This window comes from Helianthus annuus, chromosome 17 (assembly GCF_002127325.2).
Source record: "Helianthus annuus cultivar XRQ/B chromosome 17, HanXRQr2.0-SUNRISE, whole genome shotgun sequence".
NCBI classification, from domain to species: Eukaryota; Viridiplantae; Streptophyta; class Magnoliopsida; order Asterales; family Asteraceae; genus Helianthus; species Helianthus annuus.
The window spans coordinates 182,754,507-182,780,514 of record NC_035449.2 but is presented as its reverse complement, the minus strand read 5'-3'; the positions used below and the strand labels follow the sequence as shown (position 1 = coordinate 182,780,514).

The 26,008-nt window shown below is 38.9% G+C and overlaps 2 protein-coding genes across 2 annotated transcripts; both read left to right on the top strand.

The window, feature by feature from the left end:
• The first annotated feature begins 13,930 nt into the window (after positions 1–13,930).
• On the top strand, positions 13,931–15,795 carry LOC118488935. The gene is made up of 3 exons (XM_035986375.1): positions 13,931–14,263; positions 14,355–14,824; positions 15,775–15,795. Exons 1-3 carry the CDS (start codon positions 14,065–14,067, stop codon positions 15,793–15,795), a joined length of 690 nt encoding a protein of 229 aa, XP_035842268.1. The 5' UTR covers positions 13,931–14,064.
• Positions 15,796–15,903: 108 nt separating this feature from the next.
• LOC110922887 (transcription factor MYB62) lies at positions 15,904–17,257 on the top strand. Its single transcript, XM_022167080.2, has 3 exons — positions 15,904–16,145; positions 16,240–16,369; positions 16,461–17,257. Exons 1-3 carry the CDS (start codon positions 16,010–16,012, stop codon positions 17,092–17,094), a joined length of 900 nt encoding a protein of 299 aa, XP_022022772.1. The 5' UTR covers positions 15,904–16,009; the 3' UTR covers positions 17,095–17,257.
• Positions 17,258–26,008: the final 8,751 nt, after the last annotated feature.

Genomic DNA, 26,008 nt, shown 5'->3' with positions numbered 1-26,008 from the left:
TAATTAACGTAAGTCTCCATGACATGATTGATGTTTCAAAACCAAATACTGTTTTAAGTAGCGGAAGCAATGTAAAGTAAAACCCAAATAAAGTTATGAGTTCAATAATGTTCATGATCCATCTGCCACAACGACCTGCCCCTTCCTTGTGCAAGCTCCATAAATTACCTAAGGTCCTGCAAGGCATGCAGCAAATAATCAACAAACTAGTTGAGCGAGTTCACAGAAAGTAAGTTCGTAATGTAATGCATAAGTATAGCTAGTGGGGGCTTCCCATACTAGTGTGTAATAAAGGTGGGGGCTTCCCATGTTTATCTTGGCTAATGAGGGCTTCTCATTAACGGTACTTACTAGACTAACTTCCGACCATGTGTTCTTCTTTACCGAGAACAGGAAAACGTACAGGGTCACGTAGGCTTTACGTGACGTGCCCTTCCCCGAGGACAGTGGTACGCGTGGGGGCTACGTAGGCTTTACGCAGCGTGGCCTTCCGACCTGGAAGCCAGTGGATGGTATTGGGTTACGTAGGCTTTACGTAACGTGTCCTTCCCGACCCGGGAGACATATGGAAAATATACTGGGTTACGTAGGCTTTACGTAACGTGTCCTGACTAACCTGAGGACGATGGTCTATAGTCTGGTATATGCGTAAGTACGAGTAACTCCTTTAACAACAACATATTCAACCCAATTCCCAACCCGGGAATCCCATGCCTTGGCTGTGTGAACTCACCTTGGTTTGCTCGGCAGATACACAAGGAATATAAGTAGCAAGTAAATGGTCACTCACGTCCTATCATGGTTATTATACGAGTCAGGTTCGTATATAGCACGTATATAGTAATCACGTATAGACATGGCAGGCATGTACGCACGTAAGCAGATAAGACATAGCGTGTGAGGATCCAATTGTCTAAGTCCAACAATACCCGGCCCAATAACATAAGCAGCCCAACAACAAAACAGTTCAGATTCTCAATCGGCCCAAATAGCAAACACATACAAGTCCATTAATAAACAGTCCACAATTCAAATCGTTGGGCTCAATAGATTGGGCCCGTGACAGTGAAGGCCCAACAGTGTGCGTGTAAAGGGTGGTCTCGAGTCGCAACGGAGATCTCGAGTCGCAACCGGAGATTACGAGTCGCAACAGCTGGTTGCGAGTCGCAATGGAGATCTCGGTTCATCATGGTCTGGTTACGAGTCGCAACGGGACTCGCAACCGTGGTTTCGGCTGGTGCTGTTTGTGGTTTCGAGTCGAGACGGGGAGGTTTCGACTCGCAATCTGAGTCGCAACCGGCTGTGTAACTGGTTTCCATAATTCTAGTCAATTAAACTCCGTGATTTCAGCAAACACTTAGGCAGTTTCGGAAATCAGATCAAACAAGGATTATACAACATTCAATCATATTCATAATGTCTTCAAACCTTCATCATTTAGCAAATTCATAACCGTATCAAATCAATAATCGGATTATCAACCAACACTAAACCGAATCCTAATCATAACACCATCCTAGCATGCACCCTAATTCGCATGTACAAACAGAATCATCTCAGCCGATTACAAACATCAATTCGGACTAATTAACAAATCACTCATGCAACCTATTTCGTATGAAAACATGATCATCATTCACAGAAACCGATTAACAAGAGCACAATCAAATAACTCATACCAACCGAATACTAAATCATACAATCCGATTTATCATGGCATCACCTAAGCATAAAACACATAATCATAGATAATATACTAACCGATTACAAGTAACGAGATGTGATCCGAACAAGAGGGTGGTCGGATGGCCTTGTGCCGTCGGTTCCTCAACAAGCCGAGAGAGAGAGAGAGAGCAAAGCTTCTAGGGTTTGTGTGTGTTTGTGATTTGCAAAAGTGGTAAAACAAAACCCCTAACTCGGTTTTGTGTTGCGAGTGGGGAGTGGGCCGAGCCCACTTGGTTGTCTAATGGTCCGCGTGCACAAGGAGTGGCCCAAAGGGCTTTGTGTGGCCGGTTTGTGTAGCTTGGGCTCGTGCAACACATAACATTCATACATACACAACACACGTAAACAATTATTCATTTAAAATCATATAATTCAGTTCTCATGAGCACGTAACGTTACATCAAAGCATGTCTAAAGTTCGAGTTGTCACATTATCCCCAACTAATTGGAAATTTCGTCCCGAAATTTGGTATGCACTCACTGAGGAAGCTAGGTAAACTGTACTGTTCACTGGTTTTCCTGGGGTGTCACATCCTCCCCCCGTTGATCTGGAATTTCGTCCCGAAATTCCGAAGTAGTAGCTTCAGCCTCAGTAGTGGTTGCCTTGTTCCCGAATAACTGGGGGTACTTTTCTGTCATCCTGTCTTCGCGCTCCCAGGTGTACTCTGGGCCACGTTTGGAGTTCCAACGAACTCGGACAAGAGGGATTCTCTTGTGTTTGAGGACCTTCACATCCCGGTCCGTGATTTCAACAGGTTCCTCGACGAACTGCAACCGCTCGTCGATAGTGAGTTCCTTAAAAGGAATGATAAGATTTTCATCTGATAGGCACTTCTTTAGGTTCGATACATGAAAGACATTGTGAACTGCCCCGAGTTCAGCTGGTAGGTTCAACTTGCAGGCTACCTTGCCAATCTTTTCTATGATTTCAAATGGTCCGACGTACCGCGGATTCAATTTACCCCGTTTGCCAAAACGAACCACACCCTTCCAGGGTGAAACTTTCAATAAAACCCGGTCCCCGACCTCAAATTCCAATGGCTTTCTACGCTTGTCCGCGTAGGCTTTCTGACGGTCGCGTGCTGCCGCCATGCGTTGTCGTATCTGTGCTATCTTTTCTGTGGCGTCCACTACAATCTCTGGACCCGTAATCTGACTATCCCCCACCTCTGCCCAACAGAGAGGTGACCGGCATTTACGCCCGTACAATGCCTCGAATGGAGCGGCTTGAATGCTGGTATGGTAACTGTTATTGTATGAGAACTCCACTAAAGGGAGATGCTTTTCCCAGCCGTTGCCGAAATCGATGACGCATGCCCGAAGCATGTCTTCAAGCGTTTGGATCGTTCGCTCAGACTGCCCATCCGTCTGAGGGTGGTATGCTGTGCTCATGTCTAGTCGTGAGCCAAAGGATTTGTGCATCGCTTGCCATAGTTCTGACGTGAATCGTGCATCGCGATCCGAAATGATAGATGTGGGCACCCCGTGCCTCGAGACAACTTCTTTAAGATAGACGTCTGCGAGAGTGGAGAACTTGTCCGTTTCCTTTATAGGTAGGAAGTGTGCAGACTTGGTGAGTCGATCAACTATGACCCATATTGTATCATTCCCACGCTGGGATCTAGGTAAGCCTGTAACAAAATCCATGGAAATTTCCTCCCATTTCCATTGCGGTATCTTAGGCTGCTGAAGTAGCCCTGCTGGCTTCTGATATTCAACCTTGACTCTCGCACAGGTCAAGCACTTTCCAACGTACGTAGCAATGTGGGCCTTCATACTAGGCCACCAATAAGTAGTACTGATGTCGTGGTACATTTTATCCGACCCTGGATGTACCGAGTAGCGAGACTTGTGAGCTTCATCCATTACAAGTTCGCGTAGACCGCCATAAAGTGGGACCCAAATACGCCCCGTTACATAGTAGGCACCGTCTGCCTTCTGTTCCATTTGCTGTCGTGAGCCGCGTAAGGCTTCAGCCTTGACGTTTTCGGGCTTCAGTGCTTCTGTCTTAGCATTTCGTATCTGTGCAGGAAGGCTAGACTGGATCGTAAGCTGTAGCGCTCGCACGCGCTTCGGTAAGGTGTCCTTTCGACTAAGGGCGTCAGCCACAACATTGGCTTTGCCTGGATGGTACTTGATAGCGCATTCGTAATCGTTCAGTAATTCAACCCATCGCCGTTGACGCATGTTCAAATCCTTCTGCTTAAGGATATGCTCGAGACTCATGTGATCGGTGTAAATCGTGCACCTGGTACCGTACAGGTAGTGTCGCCATATCTTAAGCGCAAAAACAACAGCTCCCAGCTCTAAATCGTGCGTCGTGTAGTTCCGTTCGTGAACCTTGAGTTGACGAGAGGCGTAAGCAATAACCTTGTCGCGCTGCATTAACACACATCCCAATCCCCGAATGGATGCATCACAATATACTACGAAGTCTTCTGTGCCCTCTGGCAATGAGAGAATAGGTGCGCTGCAAAGCCTATCTTTTAAGTGCTGAAAAGCAGTCTCCTGGGGCTCTCCCCAGCGATAGGTAACACCCTTCTGTGTCAGTAGCGTAAGCGGCTGAGCAATCTTCGAGAAATCCTTGATAAACCGTCTGTAGTAACCTGCCAGACCCAAGAATTGGCGTATCTCTGTCGGCGTACGCGGTGCAGGCCAGTTTCTGATCGAATCTACCTTGGATGGATCGACATGTATCCCATCCTTGTTCACTACGTGGCCTAAGAAGTGGACTTCACGAAGCCAGAAGTCGCATTTAGAAAGCTTGGCGTACAGCTGTTCCTTCCGAAGAAGTTCCAATATCAGGCGAAGATGCTGCTCGTGTTCCTCCCGACTCTTGGAGTAAATCAGAATGTCGTCGATGAATACTATGACGAACTTGTCGAGATAGGGTTTGCACACCCTGTTCATAAGATCCATAAACACCGCAGGCGCGTTCGTTAACCCAAATGGCATGACGAGAAACTCGTAGTGACCGTAACGAGTTCTGAAAGCTGTCTTGGAGACGTCCTCATCCCGGACTCTCAGCTGATGATAACCAGACCTCAAGTCTATCTTCGAGTAGTAACACGACCCTTGCAACTGGTCGAATAAGTCGTCGATGCGCGGAAGAGGATAACGGTTCTTCACCGTCACCTTATTCAGTTCACGGTAGTCGATGCACATCCTGAACGTACCGTCTTTCTTTTTCACGAAAAGTACTGGAGCTCCCCAAGGCGAAGAGCTTGGACGAATAAAGCCCTTTTCCAAGAGCTCTTGTAATTGCTTTGACAATTCCTCCAATTCCGATGGAGCTAGGCGATATGGTGCGCGAGCTATGGGTGCTGCTCCTGGAGCGAGCTCGATCTGAAATTCGACCTGACGATGAGGCGGTAAGCCAGGTAAGTCTTCAGGAAACACCTGAGGGTAATCACGTACAATTGGAATATCTTCCAATTTCTTTTCCTTTGCTGATGCGTCTGTAACGAGAGCCAGAATGGCTGTGTGCCCCTTTCGTAAACATTTCTGAGCCTTCAAGAAAGAGATGATGCCAACCACAGCACCACTCTTGTCACCTTGCACTTCTAGAGGTTCCTGACCAGAACGAGGAATGCGAATAACCTTTTCGCTGCATAAGATTTCTGCCTGGTGTTGGGATAACCAATCCATCCCAATCACGACGTCGAAGCTACCCAAAACTATGGGAATGAGATCAATAGAGAAGGCTTGGCCCGCTAGAATAAGATTACAACCCTGAACTACGTGCGTGGCTTCTAGACTTTTACCGTTAGCTAACTCTACTACATGTTTGGTGGGTAAAAGTGTTGGTGCACGTTTTAGCAGTTGACACATTTTCACAGACATATAGCTTGTATCCGCACCCGAATCAAACAAAACAGTAACGTAAATATTGTCGAGGAGAAACTTACCCATGACAACGTTGGGATCGTTCACTGCGTCGCCTCGACCTAGCACAAAAGCGCGACCACGAGCTTCATTGCCGTTGTTGTTGTTGTTTCCACCGTTGTTGTTCCCGTTGCCCTGGTTATTATTATTGTTGCGGTTCTGGTTCAATTGAGGGCAATCGCGTTTGAAGTGACCTTCAGCCCCACACTGGAAACACCCCCGGTTTCCACGCTGTGGCTGCTGCTGCTGCTGCTGGTTCTGTGGAGCTGGTTGCTGAGGCTGCTGATTCTGATTCGCAGGACGAGGGCTCCTGCAGTCTTTGGCCTCGTGACCCATCTTAAGACACCTTTGACAACGACCCTTGTTACATGGGCCGTGGTGATGCCTGTTGCAGTTGTGGCACCTGGGTTGACTACCCTGATATCTCCTCTGTCTGTGACTACCAGAGGATTGCTGACCAGGACTCTGATTGTGATCGATCTTCTGCTGCTGAGCTTGTGGCTGAACAATCGCTGAACCTTTACTGGAATCCCCATCCCATTTTCTTTTACTGTCACCAGACGTAGCAGGAGTAACTGAGGTGGTGACGTTAGCAGTAGCATTAACACGCTTGGGCAGTTTATTCTGATCCACTGCCTGATCAGTGATACGGTGAGCGAGACGCTGAATTTCCTGAATGTTTTCGAGATTAGCCGACGTCACGTGGCTCTGAATTTCTGGCGCCAATCCCTTGAGATACAACTCAATGCGCTTGTATGGAGGGTCCACCATAGTAGGACACAGAACGGCCAGCTCATTAGACCGTTTAGTATACGCCTCGATTTCCGATCCAACCATTTTCAAGTTATACAGCTCGTCTTCCAGCTTGTGAATATCTTCCCGCGTGCAATACTCACGCTTGATGAGTTCCTTGAAATCGTTCCATGGGGTGGCGTTAGCAGCTGCCAACCCTAAGATTTGAACTTGGGCGTTCCACCAAGTCAGTGCTATTCCTTCCAAAGTGCCAGTAGCAAACTTGACCTTGCGAGCCTCAGGGCACTCGCACATTTCGAATACTGATTCTAGCTTCTCGAACCAGTGGAGGAGTCCAACCGCTCCTTCTGTGCCGCTGAAAGAGTTTGGACGACAGTCCATGAAATTCTTGAAAGTGCAGACAGGCTGCTGCGCGTGTTGACCTATTGTGTACGAATAGGACGAGAGTTAAATACGAGAGTTGGTGTAGGATCTAGAGATCCTAGTGTGTGCCTATACTGCAGGATATACTACCTGCTTGAGCTGCTGCAACGGCCGCAGCAACTTGAGCTTGAACAAGAGCCTCTAGCTGGGCTTGTGTCATGTTGATTCGTCCAGACATGATCTTCATAGTAACAAGTAGCATACGTAAGAATGGTTCGCGAGTAGGGCGATGACAGAAAAGTGTAGGCATATAGGTGTTCTCATGTAATCAAGCATGTGTATCTAAGCGTAATGCGAGCAAAGTTCTAAACAGTTCTAGCAAACAGGCAATAAACATAAACCTTATTACCTAGGATGTCGAGTCTTGCACGTGGAGCGAAGCGTCGTTGTGGATCGTTGAGAGCACTGTACTGGTTATAGTCCGGTTTTAATAAAACGTTTTCCCATATTAAAACCAAGTTCTCTATAACCAATGGCTCTGATACCAATCTGTCACACCCACAAAATCCACCCGCGGAATACCACCGCTTGGGAGCGTGACTGACCAGGATCAAGCCATCAATCATATCAAACATAGCATTTAATATAAAAGTAATTAACGTAAGTCTCCATGACATGATTGATGTTTCAAAACCAAATACTGTTTTAAGTAGCGGAAGCAATGTAAAGTAAAACCCAAATAAAGTTATGAGTTCAATAATGTTCATGATCCATCTGCCACAACGACCTGCCCCTTCCTTGTGCAAGCTCCATAAATTACCTAAGGTCCTGCAAGGCATGCAGCAAATAATCAACAAACTAGTTGAGCGAGTTCACAGAAAGTAAGTTCGTAATGTAATGCATAAGTATAGCTAGTGGGGGCTTCCCATACTAGTGTGTAATAAAGGTGGGGGCTTCCCATGTTTATCTTGGCTAATGAGGGCTTCTCATTAACGGTACTTACTAGACTAACTTCCGACCATGTGTTCTTCTTTACCGAGAACAGGAAAACGTACAGGGTCACGTAGGCTTTACGTGACGTGCCCTTCCCCGAGGACAGTGGTACGCGTGGGGGCTACGTAGGCTTTACGCAGCGTGGCCTTCCGACCTGGAAGCCAGTGGATGGTATTGGGTTACGTAGGCTTTACGTAACGTGTCCTTCCCGACCCGGGAGACATATGGAAAATATACTGGGTTACGTAGGCTTTACGTAACGTGTCCTGACTAACCTGAGGACGATGGTCTATAGTCTGGTATATGCGTAAGTACGAGTAACTCCTTTAACAACAACATATTCAACCCAATTCCCAACCCGGGAATCCCATGCCTTGGCTGTGTGAACTCACCTTGGTTTGCTCGGCAGATACACAAGGAATATAAGTAGCAAGTAAATGGTCACTCACGTCCTATCATGGTTATTATACGAGTCAGGTTCGTATATAGCACGTATATAGTAATCACGTATAGACATGGCAGGCATGTACGCACGTAAGCAGATAAGACATAGCGTGTGAGGATCCAATTGTCTAAGTCCAACAATACCCGGCCCAATAACATAAGCAGCCCAACAACAAAACAGTTCAGATTCTCAATCGGCCCAAATAGCAAACACATACAAGTCCATTAATAAACAGTCCACAATTCAAATCGTTGGGCTCAATAGATTGGGCCCGTGACAGTGAAGGCCCAACAGTGTGCGTGTAAAGGGTGGTCTCGAGTCGCAACGGAGATCTCGAGTCGCAACCGGAGATTACGAGTCGCAACAGCTGGTTGCGAGTCGCAATGGAGATCTCGGTTCATCATGGTCTGGTTACGAGTCGCAACGGGACTCGCAACCGTGGTTTCGGCTGGTGCTGTTTGTGGTTTCGAGTCGAGACGGGGAGGTTTCGACTCGCAATCTGAGTCGCAACCGGCTGTGTAACTGGTTTCCATAATTCTAGTCAATTAAACTCCGTGATTTCAGCAAACACTTAGGCAGTTTCGGAAATCAGATCAAACAAGGATTATACAACATTCAATCATATTCATAATGTCTTCAAACCTTCATCATTTAGCAAATTCATAACCGTATCAAATCAATAATCGGATTATCAACCAACACTAAACCGAATCCTAATCATAACACCATCCTAGCATGCACCCTAATTCGCATGTACAAACAGAATCATCTCAGCCGATTACAAACATCAATTCGGACTAATTAACAAATCACTCATGCAACCTATTTCGTATGAAAACATGATCATCATTCACAGAAACCGATTAACAAGAGCACAATCAAATAACTCATACCAACCGAATACTAAATCATACAATCCGATTTATCATGGCATCACCTAAGCATAAAACACATAATCATAGATAATATACTAACCGATTACAAGTAACGAGATGTGATCCGAACAAGAGGGTGGTCGGATGGCCTTGTGCCGTCGGTTCCTCAACAAGCCGAGAGAGAGAGAGAGCAAAGCTTCTAGGGTTTGTGTGTGTTTGTGATTTGCAAAAGTGGTAAAACAAAACCCCTAACTCGGTTTTGTGTTGCGAGTGGGGAGTGGGCCGAGCCCACTTGGTTGTCTAATGGTCCGCGTGCACAAGGAGTGGCCCAAAGGGCTTTGTGTGGCCGGTTTGTGTAGCTTGGGCTCGTGCAACACATAACATTCATACATACACAACACACGTAAACAATTATTCATTTAAAATCATATAATTCAGTTCTCATGAGCACGTAACGTTACATCAAAGCATGTCTAAAGTTCGAGTTGTCACAGTTTGGTTTTCTAAACAACATACATTCTTTTTAAACACGTTTGTTCTACATTATCATTTGCTCGGTTTTGCCGCTACGCGCGACGTCAGAAAAAACTAGTTATTATTATTAGTAATAGTGTACTACTACTACTAGGTATGAAAAAGGTCAAAAAAAAAAAAAAAAAAAACAAGGTGCTATTCATATAAAAGATGTTTGATTTTTCTCCTTTAACAAAGTCTTGGGTAAAGATATACTACAAATCAAATGACTTTCACCGACCATATAGTATGTCTCATATGCGTTGTTGAAGATACCAGCCATCAATAATCCGTAGTAGAGGATACCGCTTGTCAGTGAAATTCCATGTGAAATCCATGTGTGTACAAAGACTACATTGACATATCAACGAAGGACATTCCCTACGGATCACCAAAGTCCACTTTCCGTTGGTAAAATATGCTTTTCTAGTGGTGATACATACAACGAATGGAGAATGTGTCGTAGTCAAAAGAAGCAACTCCAAGGCTTGGACTCTCGTCCTATAGAGACATGACACACTATTGTGTGTGCCACAAGGATCTTGACCACCACACCAATGAACTCCCAACACATTAAGAAAAGAGATTGAGCAATGCATGAAGGATTAATTCCTATACCACTTGGTAAAAGAGTCGAATAGTTCCAATACGGTTACCGAAGGAAAAAAAGAGTGCATGTCACTAAGATACGCTGGTGGGCAACTTGAATATGACCACCTACCACCGGTGGTGAATGTGAAGATAAACACACAATTTACTGAAAAGACTCCATTTATCACGAATGGGACACCAACAGCCTCATGATGAATAACCCAATCGAATCAAATGCTATAGCTTTTGGCTCTTTCGTTAGATGAAAACAAGAGAAGTCCTCGTAGGAAAAAAAAACTATAAGAAGTTAGAGCATTCACAATGGATCTCTTATATTTATATAAGTGAGTTAGTTATATTATAGGAATGGATGTAAATGGTTTTTGAGTGGTTGTCAGTGGAGGAAAGGGAAAATATATGAGAATGGTACTGTTCATCTGTAAGTATATGAGAAATAATGTTCACCCCTCATAATTTTTTTTTGGGGAATTGGCATGTAATAATCCCACCTAGACCTTATTGGCCATTAATAATCCCACCTCAGAATATTCCCCCCACCAGTCCCACCTTTCACCTATTTTTCCTACAATGGTCCCCCGTTAAAAAAACTTAACGGAGTTAAGTTTTTTTTCCAAATTACAAACAGATTTTTTAGGCCTTTTGATCAAAACGATGATACGAGTCCATTGATGTAAAACTTACTTCGAAATGGTGCTCCAAGTGACTTGATTTTGGTTAACTGGAAATTTAAACACCCGATTTGAAGCACCGTTTTCATCGTTTGGAGCACCGTTTCGAGGCAAGTTTTACATCAATGGACTCGTATCGTCGTTCTAATCAAAAGCCCTAAAAATCTATTTGTAATTTGGAAAAAAGCTTAACTCCGTTAAGTTTTTTTAACGGGGACCATTGTAGGAAAAATAGGTGAAAGGTGGGACTGGTGGGGGGAATATTCTGAGGTGGGATTATTAATGGCCAATAAGGTCTAGGTGGGATTATTATAGGCCAATTTCCCTTTTTTTTAATATTATTAAAGTTGGTTGTTCACAAATTTTGGCCGGAAAAAAAGTAATTAAAGTATACAAATATTATTTAATTGAAAATAAAAGAGAAAAAATAGTAATTTTTAGTGTAATTATACGTGGATGGATAAAAAATCCAATGTGAATGCCTTAAAAAATTTGTCATGCTTTCATATTCTTAACTTCAAAAGTAAAAAAAAAAAAAAGACTATATCTTTAGTAATTCTAACGTGTGCTAAAGCTAAATTGTCCTAGGTAACAACAAGTATTTAGTAGAATGCTTTCATATTCTTAACTTCAAAAGTAAAAAAAAAAAAAAAAAAAAGACTATATCTTTAGTAATTCTAATGTGTGCTAAAGCTAAATTGTCCTAGGTAACAACAAGTATTTAGTAGAAAATCGTACTTGAAAACATGAACCAATCCACGAATTTTGCTTAGATTTAATAAAGTAAATATAATTTTCTTTTACATATAAAATATCAAAAGAAAACTAAGAACCATCATTTCATAACATACCCAAGTACGAATCATCCAATCGAATCAAATGCATAGCTTTTAACTTTTTAATTTCGATAAAATCAAGATAAAATCTCATAGGAAAAAACTATTACTATATGAACCTCAAACTTTTGTCATGCTTCATATGTTAGGGACTAAATTTTGAGACCCAAACCAAAACTCTCGCAGATTGCATCCAAGTCGGTCACAAAACATTCAATAACTTTGTGGCAGCTTCATTTCGGTCGTTAAACAATTGAAATTAAAAATAAATAATAAACTAAACTAAACTTTAAGTTGTCACAATAAAACGTTTGTAAAATTGATTTGCAATAGAAATGAGGTTCTAAAATACTCAGTTTTATAATATTGATACTAAATACATAAACATTAATTTTGATGAGAATCAAACCTCTCTTTCTTTTCTTGGAAAAATATAACAAAATTAAGATATGTTATCTTTTTCTTTAAGATGTTCTCGAAGTTGTCTCTAATGGTGATATTCTTGGTTCTTTCTCTAACTTTCTCAAATGCGATATTCTTGATTCTTGGCCACTCTTGAATATCTTAGTTATTGTAACCATCAACTAAGATGAAACTCATGATACTTATTTATCAAAGTGAGAATCCCATGATTGATCATAGGACCAAACAAGAAGTTTAAGTTTATTTGATCCAACTTTATTTTTTTTAACGATCAACGAATTCTCCAAATGGGCTACTGGCGAAATTCACCACATTGGGATACACTCGCCTCCGAACCGAGGAAAACCCTCACCAAGGGCCGAAGCCCGTGAACACTCGCCCGAAGACATGACAGTGCGGTGAGGTAAAACCCGCTCAGTTCAAGAATTATTACAATCATTTTTCACCATTTGTATTGATGTCACCTCCATTTTCGAGTAACTTATAGGAGCGGATTTAATAAATAGTTTTCTAAACGTAAAGTTGTTCATAACTTCATGTGTACGTGGTGCTTATCACAATTGGTGGAGAGAATAAAATTTGGATAAAGATTAACCAAATATTCTCAAGAAATCTTTTGGATTAGGGGTGTGGATTTCTGACACGACCCGAAAATATGACACGAACCTAATACGAAATTCACGGGTTTAGGTTTAGGTTTAGTTTAAACGAGTTCAGGCCAGTTTCAGGTTTAACCCACGAACCCGTTTAGGTTAACGGGTCAGGTTCGGGTCAACCCGGTTGGGTTGGCGGGTTGACCCGCTTAAGACATTTATATTATATATTTTTACAATATATTTATGTCATAACTTAAATAGAGTGTGTATTTTATGCCATAATTATAACTTAAAAAGAGAAAATAAGATAAGATTTTATAATTTAAATATAATTGTATTATATACATTTGTGTTTTTTAAGTAAATTTTAATTTTCATATATTACTTTCGAAAAAATATTAAAAAATTCGGGTTGAACGGATCGTGTTTGGGTCAACCTACAAAACTTTGGGTCGTGTTCGGGTTCATATGTATAATACGATTTTCAGGTTTAGGCCGGGTTCGGATTAGCGTAAAATTTTTAGGTTCGGATCAGGTTGAACCCACCAACCTATGAACACGACCCGTTTAGCACCCTTATGATACCTTATTTTTCTGGATGTCCATAAAATAAAATATTCTTGATTTTCATACAGTAGATGGAGGGTGACCATGAGTATGCACAAAGTGGCAACCCCACAAAGTCACTTAAAGTGGCTAAATATCCCATTTTTAATATATTTTAGGGGAGTTCCAATAGTGTACTCAAGCATGCACAATTTTAATCCAATCACATTTAGTTACATAATAACATAAACTACTTTACGCTATCAATAGTCATTAATATGATAACTATTTACATAATATAAATAACAATCACATTGTGTTACATAATAACATAAACTACTTTACGCTATCAATAGTCATTAGATATGATAACTATTTAAATCATATAAATAATATTTTTAAAACAAGTATTTGTGTGTGTATATATATATACACACAAAAAAATAATAAGGCTATACGGTATGGGGGTCGGCCCCGGGCCGTCGCGGGTCGGCGACGGTCCAAACACCGTGCCGCCCCCTACCGTCGTCGTCCTGTCCGTCTGAATATTGCCGTTGGCGACGGTGCGAATAAGGTGGGCCCCCCTTCATTTGACCGTTGATATTAATAAAAAAAAAAAACTTTTCAACGGCTACTTTTTTAAATTACACCCATTTCACTTCCATTTTTATAAATACTCACTTCTTTAACCCCAATTTTCACAACTTTTCACCCACTACCACCCCATCTCTCTCACATTTTATAAACCACTCTTCCCTTTTTATAAAAACTCATAATATTTTGTATCATTTTTTACCCGCTTCCACCCCATCTCTCGCTAAAAAAATTACCATGGCTTCACCCGTTTCTTCCATTTCTTCAATTTCGTCTATGTCTTCATCGTCTTCGTCCGAGTGGTATTCATCATCTTCGGAAGAGGATGTTATTATGCACAACATGATTATGAACGCGGCTCAGGTGTTCATGTCGGCGGCTGAAGGGTCGTCCCAACCGCTAACCAGACGAGCAAAATATAATCGAGACCAAGAAGGTATTCTAATTTTTTTTTTCCTTATGTTTTTTGTAGATTTTAAAATGTATGTTTTAATTAGTTTCATTTATTTTTGGTTTTAAATTTATAGCCGGCCACGATAAACTAGTAGCCGATTATTTTGCCGACGAACCCGTGTACCCAGCCGAGATTTTTCGACGTCGTTTCCGCATGAGTCGTCGACTGTTCTTACGTATTGCAGGCGACATGGCCCAGTCTGATCCGTTTTTTACATTGCGAAACGATGCTAGGGGTCAAAGGGGTTTCAGCAATTTACAAAAATGTACGTCGGCCATTCGCCAACTTGCGTACGGTTACGCACCAGATGCATTAGACGAGTACATTAGGATGTCTGAAAGAACCGCACGTCGATGTTTATACAAGTTTTGCCAATGGGTTGTCAAATTGTATAGCAAGCGATACCTGCGGAAACCGAACGTAAACGACGTTCAAAAATTATATCAAGCCCACGAACAGAGACATGGTTTCCCAGGAATGCTCGGGAGCATTGATTGCATGCACTGGCAGTGGCAGAACTGCCCGGTTGCATCTTTGGATATGGCATGCTTTTTTTGGTCTACCTGGTTCACTCAACGACCTCAACATCATATACCAGTCACAGATTTTTGATGATGTAGTGGCGGGTACAGGTCCAGACACAAGCTTTACGGTTTCAGGGGTGGAGTACAGGCGAGGTTACTACCTAGCCGATGGGATATACCCAACGTACTCTACAATTGTTAAAACTGTCCCGCACCCGACCGACGACAAAAGGAAAAAATTTGCAAAGTTTCAGGAGGGCGCAAGAAAAGATATTGAACGGGCTTTTGGTGTTCTACAAAAAAAATGGCACATCAGTTCTATTCCAGCACGTTCGCAAACACCAAGGAGGTTACGACACATTATGTACGCTTGTATCATCCTTCATAACATGATCATTGAAGACGAAGGGAGAGCGATATGTGATTACGACGAAAACGCGTCTACTGGAAATTCTGTTCCAGTTAGTGAGCAAGAACAAGATTTGAACGCCTTCGCTCTACGTAACGAGTACACACATCACAACCTACAAGCGGACTTGGTGGAGCATATTTGGAACAACGCTGAAAACGAACCCGCCCACCACATGGAAGACGACGACTAGTAGCTTATTTTAGTATGTTAGGATATTTTTACGTTTTTTTTTTTTTTTTACTTTAGGTTTTTAAGTTTATGTTTTTTTTAGTTTATTTTTTTTAAGTTTAATTTTTTTTATGTTTATGTAATGTTTTATAATATTAATTAAAATATTTTATTACTTTATTTGTTAAATGTTTAAAAAAAGATGGAGATTTAAAAAAAAAAAATATAAAAGTGGTGGAGGATGATGACTAGGAACATCCTCCCATGCCCCCTAGTTTTGGAGGATGATCCATCCTTGGGAGGACTATGATGTGGCGCCTACGTGGCGGATCATCCTCCAAGGATGGTCCATCACCATACCATGTAGTCTAACTATTATGATTTTCCAGAAAGACAAAGCCAACTCATAGCAAGATTCCCATATCGCCATGAATTTGTATGTACCAATGAATTTAGGGCAAAACCTCTTGTGGGAAACCAACTTTACTAGAGGGTGTACTTTCCTATCTTTATTTTGAACTTTTACAAATAAAACCCTCTCCAGATCTCTTTATAAATATGTAGACCTTCACTTAATTCTTTTTAAGTCTTTCTTTCTTTTAAACATCCAAAGTCCAAAATAACATGGGTGGTTCTTGCAATGAAAGAAACTTTAATGACATAAGAAGAGGGCCATGGACACTCGAGGAAGACAATCTTCTTATCCATTATATCACATGTCATGGTGAAGGCCGATGGAATTCGTTGGCAAAATCTTCAGGTAAACATGAAAAACTAAGTTTTTCTTGAACTTTCTTGTATGTATAGCCTGATTTCGAGAATCTGATTTGTGTTTTATTGCTTTTAATATATAGGGTTGAAAAGAACCGGCAAAAGTTGTAGGCTAAGATGGTTAAACTATTTAAAACCGGATATTAAGCGAGGAAATCTTACTCCGCAAGAACAATTCTTAATTCTTGAACTCCATTCCAAGTGGGGTAATAGGTGAGATTACATGGATGATCATGAGCATATTTGTACATGTGTACATACATATTTTAGAATTGCTATTTACTATCCCTTTTTTGTGTTCAAGATGGTCAAAAATTGCATGCCACTTGCCAGGAAGAACAGATAACGAGATCAAGAACTACTGGAGAACAAGGGTGCAAAAACAAGCACGCCACCTTAAGATTGACGCCAATAGCAAGAGGTTTGTGGAAACACTTAGAAGATTTTGGATGCCAAGATTACTTGAAAAGGTTAAACAAAATTCTTCATTGTCATCATCATCGCCATCATCATCATCAACTTATTCTACATCAACTAGTGAAACTAATCAAAACCACTTAAGCTTTCTACAAGTAGAACAAATCCTAATGCCATTACCATCATCATCATCTCCACAACCTTCAGAAATCGAAAACCCTAATTCAAGTTCAAGCATTTTTTCATCGGATTCTATATCAAAGTTGAGTGAAAGTTCAAACATCCATATAAACCCTAACAGGGACATCGCTTGCTACAACTCATCACTCCAAAACAATGACTGTTACCATGTGGATAACAATAATTTTGACATGGGGTTCAACCATTTAGACATGCAAGCAATAGGAGCTAGTGACATGTTAGCTTCAGAAGTCCAGGTGGCTGAAGGGGATTGGATGAATGATGCTGACTTGGCCAACACATTTTGGAACATTGATGAATTGTGGCATTTTAGTAAGTAGAATAGTCGAATGACAGATGTATGTATCTTCCTACTTTAAAAGGTAATTGCTTTTTACATTCTAAAATCTAGAACAGTGTTATTATAATGAGTTGTATATTAAAAGGTAATTGCTTGTATATGTACATTTGGACTTATGGAATAATGATTATTTTAATATTTAATACGGAACACTAAAAAATGAGGAATCGCGGAATGGTCCATTTAACATATTAAATATATTTTAAAAATTCAATTTAATATGCTAAATAGTTTTTTTCAAAAAAATTTTTTGGAGTTTTGCATATAAAAATGTGTATAAGCTATTCCAATAAAAATCATTTTTGTAATATTATTTACCTTTTTTAATTTTTTTAAACAATTTTTATTTTTATTAGTTTTTGAATTTCTTTTATTAAAAGGGCTTCTATGTGTATTTATATGTAAAAGGTCTGAAAATTTTTTTGAAAAATTTAATTTTTAACCCGTGAAATACATGGTTTCTTACTTTTTTAGTGTTCTATAATGAACTCTTCTCTCTCTCTCTCTCTATATATATATATATAATCATGCCAACTTAGGTTTATCCATTTCTTTATTGATGGTGAACAACAACAAAAGTTAAAAAGGATTATAGATGCGTGAAGCATAAAAACTCATGATGTTCGGAAGAATATTAACGTTGGCCCATTTCCAAAACCTGCTTCAAATAAACAATTTGATCCCAAAAGTCATGCTAAATGAAAAGCAAATTTGTCTTTCAGTATAAAAGGTCGACCCATCAAGTGTTTTATGACTCTTTTAGTCACTTCATTTAACACCGTTAAAAAAGCTCAAAGCTTTGAGGTGACTTATTGTTTGAATGAATACCAAATAATATGATTAGAACACGGCAGCTGAACGAAAAGCGGGCAACTCACGTGCAAAACATAACACGACCCATATATTTACTTGCGGTAAAAACAATTAGCCCGACACGCACACCTCTAACACCATGTATTGTAACCAGAACACGACCCATTTTATTTATTTATTTATATAAATGTGCAAAACCGGTTAGCGGGTGTCGGGTAGTAATTAAGTTGTAAACATGTTAATTTGGTTGGTTGATTTTAATAAATGGATTTAAACGTGTTATAACTTGTTTCGTTAAGCATGTTGACTGGTTGACATGTTTAGTTAATTTTGGACGGCCATTCCAAAACGCCGCGTTGTTGTTTCTCTAATTGATATAGGATTTCTTACTAAAGTTAATAACATATTAGAAAACCCGTAGTGGTGTCTTGAAATGGCGTGAAAGGCAAAAAAAAAAGCCCAATAATGCTGCTACCACCGCTCTCCTGGGTGTGTTTTACAAAAAAAAAAATAAAGGCGTGTTATTTAAAACATCGGATTGAAAGTGGATGACCAATAGAAATTTTGTGATGGTTTTTTTAGTTTTTTTATTTAATTTAATTATAATATCTAATCTTCAAGCCCCACTACACCCTTTTTTAACTTCAAACCCCTTTCCAGACTACACGCCATGTGTCGCTTCATGTCCAAAGTAGGGGTGTTCAAAACCTGATATCCGAAAATTCGGATATCCGAAATTTTCGGATACTAGAAATTTCGGATACGGATTCGGATAGTAAATCGAATATCCGAAAATCCAACTTTTTATTTAATTTTTAATTATTTTTTTCATATTCGGAAATGTATATTTTAGATAGTTTCGGATATCCGAATATAAGTTTTGGGATATTTTGGATATTTTTCGAATATTTTTGGATATTTTTTGGATATTTTCGGATACTTCGGATACTTTCGGATATTCGGATATCCGAAAAAAATGAAAATTAAATTTTCGGATATCCGAAATATCCGAAAATTTTGAAAATCACTATCCGAATCCGAATCCGAAAAATTCGGATATCCGAATTTCGGATATCCGATTTTTCGGATATTTCGGATTTGGATGTCGGATATTTCAGATTCGGATATCGGGTATTTCGGATCGGATTTTCGGATACGGATAGTTTTGAACACCCCTAGTCCAAAGGTGCGACATTTATTTAATTTAATTAGATACTAGATTGTTGCCACAGGCCGCGCGTTGCGGCGGCGACGCCTTTAATTGTTTTTAGCTTGTAGCACGTTATATGATGCGTCAACCATTCGAAAGCGCGTGTTTCAACGTATTTGATCTAAAGTATTGCGGTTACAAAAGAAGCGAAATTGAACCCAAGTCGGTTCGTTTAGTGAGGCTTCTACCTAACCACTACACAACCCTTACATTTGCATAAAGACTTAGTGCCATCAAAAAGTACGATAACTCGAATTTATACCGTCGAATTAAAACATATTACATTTCACCCGACTCGTTTCTGAATGTATGCTAAATAAGCAAGAAAACGTATTATAATTGACCAGACTCATTTTCGAAAAAAAATTATGTCGATACATGAATTTATATCCTTAACGTTGAAACGCGAATTTATACTGACACGTACATGAATTTAAACTGATATATATAGAAAAATCACGTGACAAAATAGTTCCTTTTTTTAATTTCAATTTAAAGAATAGAATACTGAGGGTAAATTTAAAAAATTAGAAGTTAAGAAACGAAAAAATAATTTATAAAGTTTTTAGAAAGTTTTATAAAGTTTAAGGTTTATTTTTGTCAATTAAGAAAGCTTAGGATGCTTTTGTGTTATTTGTCAATTTTTTTTTCTAAAATGAAGATGAAAGTTTTTGCCCATATTTTTGTCTGTTTCTAAAATGATTGTGTCATAATTCTTTGTTACTAAAAGACAAATGAAAGGTTGGCTACACCACCGACCTTTCATTTTAAGATTATATAAATTTCTTGGTTTGCAAATTCAAAACTGTTGGAAGATTGAACTCAACAACCAAATTATTATATATATCAATTTCTATCGTCCATTTGCGCCAGTGATTTTTCCCGAGTTTTGGTTTTTGCCACAGAACTTTGATTTACAACCTCAACTGCCGGTCATGAAAACTTGCCAACTGCCGTTTACGTATTGGTTTAACCTACAACTGCCGGTCATGAAAACCTCTACTCTACCTTCACCCATGAGATTCATTATTTGGGGGTTACAAAGCCTAGACATGGTGCCGGTGGAATACTATCGGTAGAGCAAACCTGTTCGCCGACACGCCTCTTAAGGTTCAGATCTCGGGTTTGAAAGTGGGGTTTGACGTTTTTTTATTACTGAATCCATTGCAACTACAGAATACACTCGAAACCATTGTGCTAACCACCGGAATAGTACCATTGCTGCTACCCTAAAATGACAGAAACAGATGAACTCCGGTGGTGATCAGATTACATGCTGGAACCCAATATCTGTTACTGCATGTGACCGGAACTGTATTTATCACCGACGACTGGAATGCAGCCAGATCTCATGATTGGTTGGCAGACATTTTGGATCTTTTCCACAGCGACGGTTCCGATGAAGAAGACAGGAGGTCGTTAGGAGTCACCGGTGGCTTCAAATAGAGAAAGAGAGAGAGAGAGAGAGAGAGGTCGGAATAGAGAGGGAGAGAGAGGGAGACATAAAAAGAGAGAGAGAAAGAGGTGAGAGCAAGTGCGTGACGGAGACGGTGACGGTGGTTCTGTGTCGGTTGTGGTTGGAGGCAGTGGTGGTTGCAGTTGCAGTTGGAGACCGTGGAGGTTTTGTGGTGGTGGTATGTGACTGTGGTAAAAAGTGATTATAAAGAGTAGTTTTGGTATATTTCAATATTTTCTTAACTTCAGCTTTACAAAAGCTTATAGAATATACAATTCTATATCATAAGTATGTAGATATGTATAAAGAAAATAATTAGAGTCACTATTGCTCACGTTTGATTGATTGGATGCCAAAAATATTTTACTTAACTAAATGTTACAACCAAAATATTTACATAATATAAATATTTCAAGTAAGTATTATTATTACACTTTTTTTAAATTGTTCTTTTAATTATTACCATTATCATTATTTTGAATTTGGGCTTCATCTTAATATATATTACTATCTTTTAGCATTTTTTATTTTATTTTTAGACTGTGTTTTATTGGTAATAGGTCAAGTTGTGTTTTATCGGTAATATGTCAAATTAGATGTATATCACAAAATTTCGACAATTTTGCGCAGCCTAATGATCTATTAAAACATGTATCGACATACTTTTGGATATATCACGACTTTACTTTTTGGGTTTTATCTTTCGATTCTTATACTAGATTGTATCGACACCATAATAAACCAAACGTATGACGATCATACTCCCGCGCAACGCGCGGGTAAATTTTACTAGTTTTTACAAAACCAGATGTACCTGTATTTTCTATATTTACATTCAGAGCTTGAGGGGAATAGTTCCCTTTTGTTATTGGCTTATATGGGCGGCTACCAATAATGCCCTATTAATCCAGTCAAATTACGATTTTTTTCTGTTTAAATTTACAGTTTTACTATTGGTTTTGTTTTTTCCCTTGTCCTAGCCAAATTACGGTTTTGCACTCAGCTAAGCTGCCTTGCACTTTCCTACTGGTCCAGTCAAATTACGATTTTACCCCGTTTAAATTTACAGTTTTGCTATTGGTTTTGTTTTTTCCTTCTCTTACCCAAATTTCAAATTTGCCCTCTGCTCAAATTTATAGTTTTGCCATTGTTTTTTTCCCAGTCAAATTACGATTTTACCCCAGTGTAAAATTCGTTTTAGTATTTTTTACAAGACTATGATAGTGTTTTGTTTTAGTTGGTTGACTCGATTTAATTTTTATTCATGCCAAGCGGTAGTTTTTCCATCGTGTTACTTTTTTCTAGCAAAAGTATGATAGTGTTTTGTTTTAATTGGTTGACTCGTTGTAATTTTTTTATCGTGTTATGAGTAGCGTGTACAGGTAACCGAAACACATACATACATGCTATGTCTATATTTACATTCAGCTTGAGGGGAATAGTTCCCTTTTGTTATTGGCTTATATGGGCGGCTACCAATAATGCCCTATTAGTCCAGTCAAATTACGATTTTGTCCTGTTTAAATTTACAGTTTTACTATTGGTTTTGTTTTTTCCTTTGTCATAGCCAAATTACGATTTTGCACTCAGCTAAGCTGCCTTGCACTTTCTTACTGGTCCAGTCAAATTACGATTTTACCCCGTTTAAATTTACAGTTTTGCTATTGGTTTTGTTTTTTCCTTCTCTTACCCAAATTTCAAATTTGCCCTCTGCTCAAATTTATAGTTTTGCCATTGTTTTTTTTCCCAGTCAAATTACGATTTTACCCTAGTGTAAAATTCGTTTTAGTATTTTTTTACAAGACTATGATAGTGTTTTGTTTTAATTGGTTGACTCGATTTAATTTTTATTTGTGCCAAGCGGTGGTTTTTCCATCGTGTTATTTTTTTCTAGCAAAAGTATGATAGTGTTTTGTTTTAATTGGTTGAATCGTTGTAAATTTTTTTATCGTGTTATGAGTAGCGTGTACAGGTAACCGAAACACAGACATACATGCTATGAGAGTGAAATATTCGACTTAGTGCCCCGCAACACGGGCGGGGCAAAAACTAGTTTTAGACAATAGACACTTTAATATACAACAACAATAATAATAATTAGTTTAATGTATTTTTCTTGTGTATTTTTTACAAGTTGGGTGGCTTTAATATATTAAATTTTTGCAAGACTTTTAGCATATTTATATACTTTTATTTTGAAATAGTGCATTTATAAGTTGTATATGTTACTATAGTGATCTTTTATGCTAACTAATTTATTTATATACTATTATTTAGCAAAAAGTGTGTGCATTTATAAGTTGTAAATGTTGCCAAGTGTGCGCATTTATAAGTTGTACATGTTGCTTAAACACGGCGCAACGTGCGTGTGTGGTTAAACGTTTTTAAGCCGTCTATTTTTCCCCGTTTGACAGGTTCATCGTAACGCTCGGGGTCCTAGATCGACTTAGTTATTTTTTTATATGTTTTACGTTTTGGATTAATTTCTTCGTATTAACACGCCGCAACTTTAGTGTTAGTGGTCGCTGGTAGTAGTGTGCCATTGGTATTCGCCCCGCCGCAAAGCGGGGGTGCTTAATACTAGTTACTTTTATATATAGTATTATCCGTTTAAATTTTCAACTTTTAGGTTTTTCGATTTTCACCATATCCTAACCAAATGGCAAATACCAAGTCACTCCATACTTAAAATGAAAATGGCAAATTGTGATAACATGGCCCCAATATTTCACTATTGTTTGGGCCTTTCTAGTTATATTCAAATGTTGATCCAAGTAAATAAAAAAGACTAATTTTAAAGTTTTGCTTTGGTGTTGAGCCGGAAAATAATATGTATTGTCTAAGTAACTTTATCAAAATATCGGAATATTTTTAAACGGAGAGTAAGGGTAGTTGCACGGTACCCCTGACCGCGGAAGGGATCTCCTTTCCCAGTTCACCACCCGATAAGGATCCCTGGCGGCAAATACCCATAGCCATCAAAGAGGGGTAAGAAACATGTTTCGAACCCGAGACCTCGAGTGTCCTCGGTCCGGCTTTAAAGCGGGTGTCGGTGGCCACCAAAGTGGCACTAATGGGAATTGAACTTGGGTCTCCATTGGAGAACCCAAGTCACTCCACCACTAGGCCACTTGTGGTGGTTAAGAGAGTAGGGGTGTTAATAAAATGTTATCAGAGTGTCTAAATCGAAGCAAGTCGATCGGTTTGGCAGGTTCAAGATCCACATAGTTCAACTCACTCTTCAGTTTGAATGGTTTGGTTCGATTTGTAACTTGGACCCGGATGCTTGGTTTGTCGTCAGGGTCGAACCTATAGTATATTGTGCTTAGGACCTCCAAAAAATGGGGCCTCAAATTATAAGAAAATTTATATGCTAACTATTAATATTAGTGTAAATTTATTATTTTAGATTTGTTTGATTTCTTATACAGACAAACCACACTGTGTTATAGTTGTGTTAGATTTTTGTTTGGTTCCAAACACGGATAAAGAAGTACCGTTTATAATAATCAAAAAAGAAAAAGGGCCCCAAATTTAGTTTCGCTGTGGGCCTCCAAAAAGGTTGAAACAGTCTTGTTTGTCGTTTTCTAAAACCGTAAGGCTCGACCAAAAACTATTATCAAAACCAACTGAACCAGAGCATCAAACACCCAGATCAAGGACGTGTGTGCAGATGAAAGTTGAAAAAAAAATACTTCCCCTTTGCAAATTGCAATCCAATCCACAAAGTTCGCCATCATGACGTCGGTTTCACCCAAAAGAAAAACTTACTTTCTTTTATGCTTTTTCTATAGTTGTAATAATCATTTGCACTTTAGCCCATTGATTCGATCCCTTGCTTCTAAATAATGGCCACCATTTGTTTAGTTTATAACCCAACAAATTACTATCATCGCTAGATCGACACGCGTAAATAAATCCGTGGCAATATTACTAAACTAATTCAAGTATTATTAGACATAACTTTTTATTATTTTATTTAGTTATATTTTTTCTTTTATATTCTAGTTGTTGTGAAACAATAACCTACTAGCCTAATAGTAAACCATAAGAGAAATATGTAGAGAGAAAGAGATATTTCATTGATAGATCTATTATACAAAAGGTACAATGGAAAGTATATATAGGAGAAGAAAACTTGGAAAAGAAGCTAATCTATTTTTGGTGTTGATAACCATAATATTTATAACACCCCCTGGTTATTAACTTGATACGCTTGGAGATGCTGCCTCGTTAAAAACCTTGCCTTGAAAACCCAGTGGGACAAAACTTTAGCTAAAGGAAAAATAGTGCAGCGCGTATCGTCTCCCCCTGATACTTCTGGATCATGTACGTTGCCTCATTAAAAAACCTTACTAAGAAAAACCAATGGGATAAAACTTAGTGAAGGGAAAAAGAGTGCAACTTGTATAATACTCCCCCTCATTTGAACATGTATTCTTCAAGTGACTAGTGCCCATTTTTCTTGAAAGTTGCTCAAAGTTTTTGTAGTCAATGATTTGCTGTTTGATCCCTTAATGTGCAATTCTTTATGTTCGCAATGTTGTATATCTTCATATGAGCCTTCTAGTGCCTCTTCTTTTACATAAATATCATAAGATCCACGAATGTGATTTGTTATATTCCCTGTATTTACAAAACTAATCAAACTTGTTTTGACAGGTTAGTAAAATATAAATTCATATCTTACATACCTTAGATGTATTGAAATAGATGTTTTCCCATTTCAATATTTCGTCATTTAACACATGCTATATCAAGTCGATAAATTCAATAAAGATATATAAAATCATGAATAGATAGCAAGAAATACTAATGCACAATTGCACTTAAAGATGGTACCTCTAGACCAAAAATTTCAATTTCTTTCATATGAAGCTATAACAGCCATTTTATATATCAAGTAATTGAACAACCTTTAATGTAGTTAAAGGATAAACTTTTTCCATGGTAAAACACGTCAACATCTAATAGCTATAGTTTATTTGATTACACACATACTCAAACTATAGGTCGAGCAATAATTACAATGTGTCAAGGTCATTCAAAAATTCTCCCTCTAAAAGCTCGACAGTTTCTCTCGATGGTGCCTAGACATTATCACTGTAAACTGCGATTATAGTGAACTTTTAGGAGAGAACTTTTGATAAAGATGGATAATATTATCAAACTCGTATTGCTCTTTATCATAATATCTGATGAGTTGTACAACACTCAATCCAACTATTTTATTCATACTATCATTTGAAGTTTATAAAGATACATTCATGAGGTTTTGAAAACAATGCTTCAGGCATTTACAATCATTCACTTATTTCTTTCACTTTGAAAAACAATGTATGTGCATACACTCTTTAGGATTATGTTACATAAACCTCCTTATTGATTTCTATATCATATGCAAGGATGTCTTGA

Bases quoted from the DNA above. Each gene is read 5' to 3' on its own strand.
- LOC118488935 (XM_035986375.1), top strand. From the start codon at position 14,065: ATGGCTTCACCCGTTTCTTCCATTTCTTCAATTTCGTCTATGTCTTCA. The intron at 14,264-14,354 runs GTATTCTAATTT...TTAAATTTATAG, and splicing joins ATATAATCGAGACCAAGAAG to CCGGCCACGATAAACTAGTA. The intron at 14,825-15,774 runs GCATGCTTTTTT...ATGATTTTCCAG, and splicing joins CGGTTGCATCTTTGGATATG to AAAGACAAAGCCAACTCATA.
- LOC110922887 (XM_022167080.2), top strand. From the start codon at position 16,010: ATGGGTGGTTCTTGCAATGAAAGAAACTTTAATGACATAAGAAGAGGG. The intron at 16,146-16,239 runs GTAAACATGAAA...TTTAATATATAG, and splicing joins TTCGTTGGCAAAATCTTCAG to GGTTGAAAAGAACCGGCAAA. The intron at 16,370-16,460 runs GTGAGATTACAT...TTTGTGTTCAAG, and splicing joins CATTCCAAGTGGGGTAATAG to ATGGTCAAAAATTGCATGCC.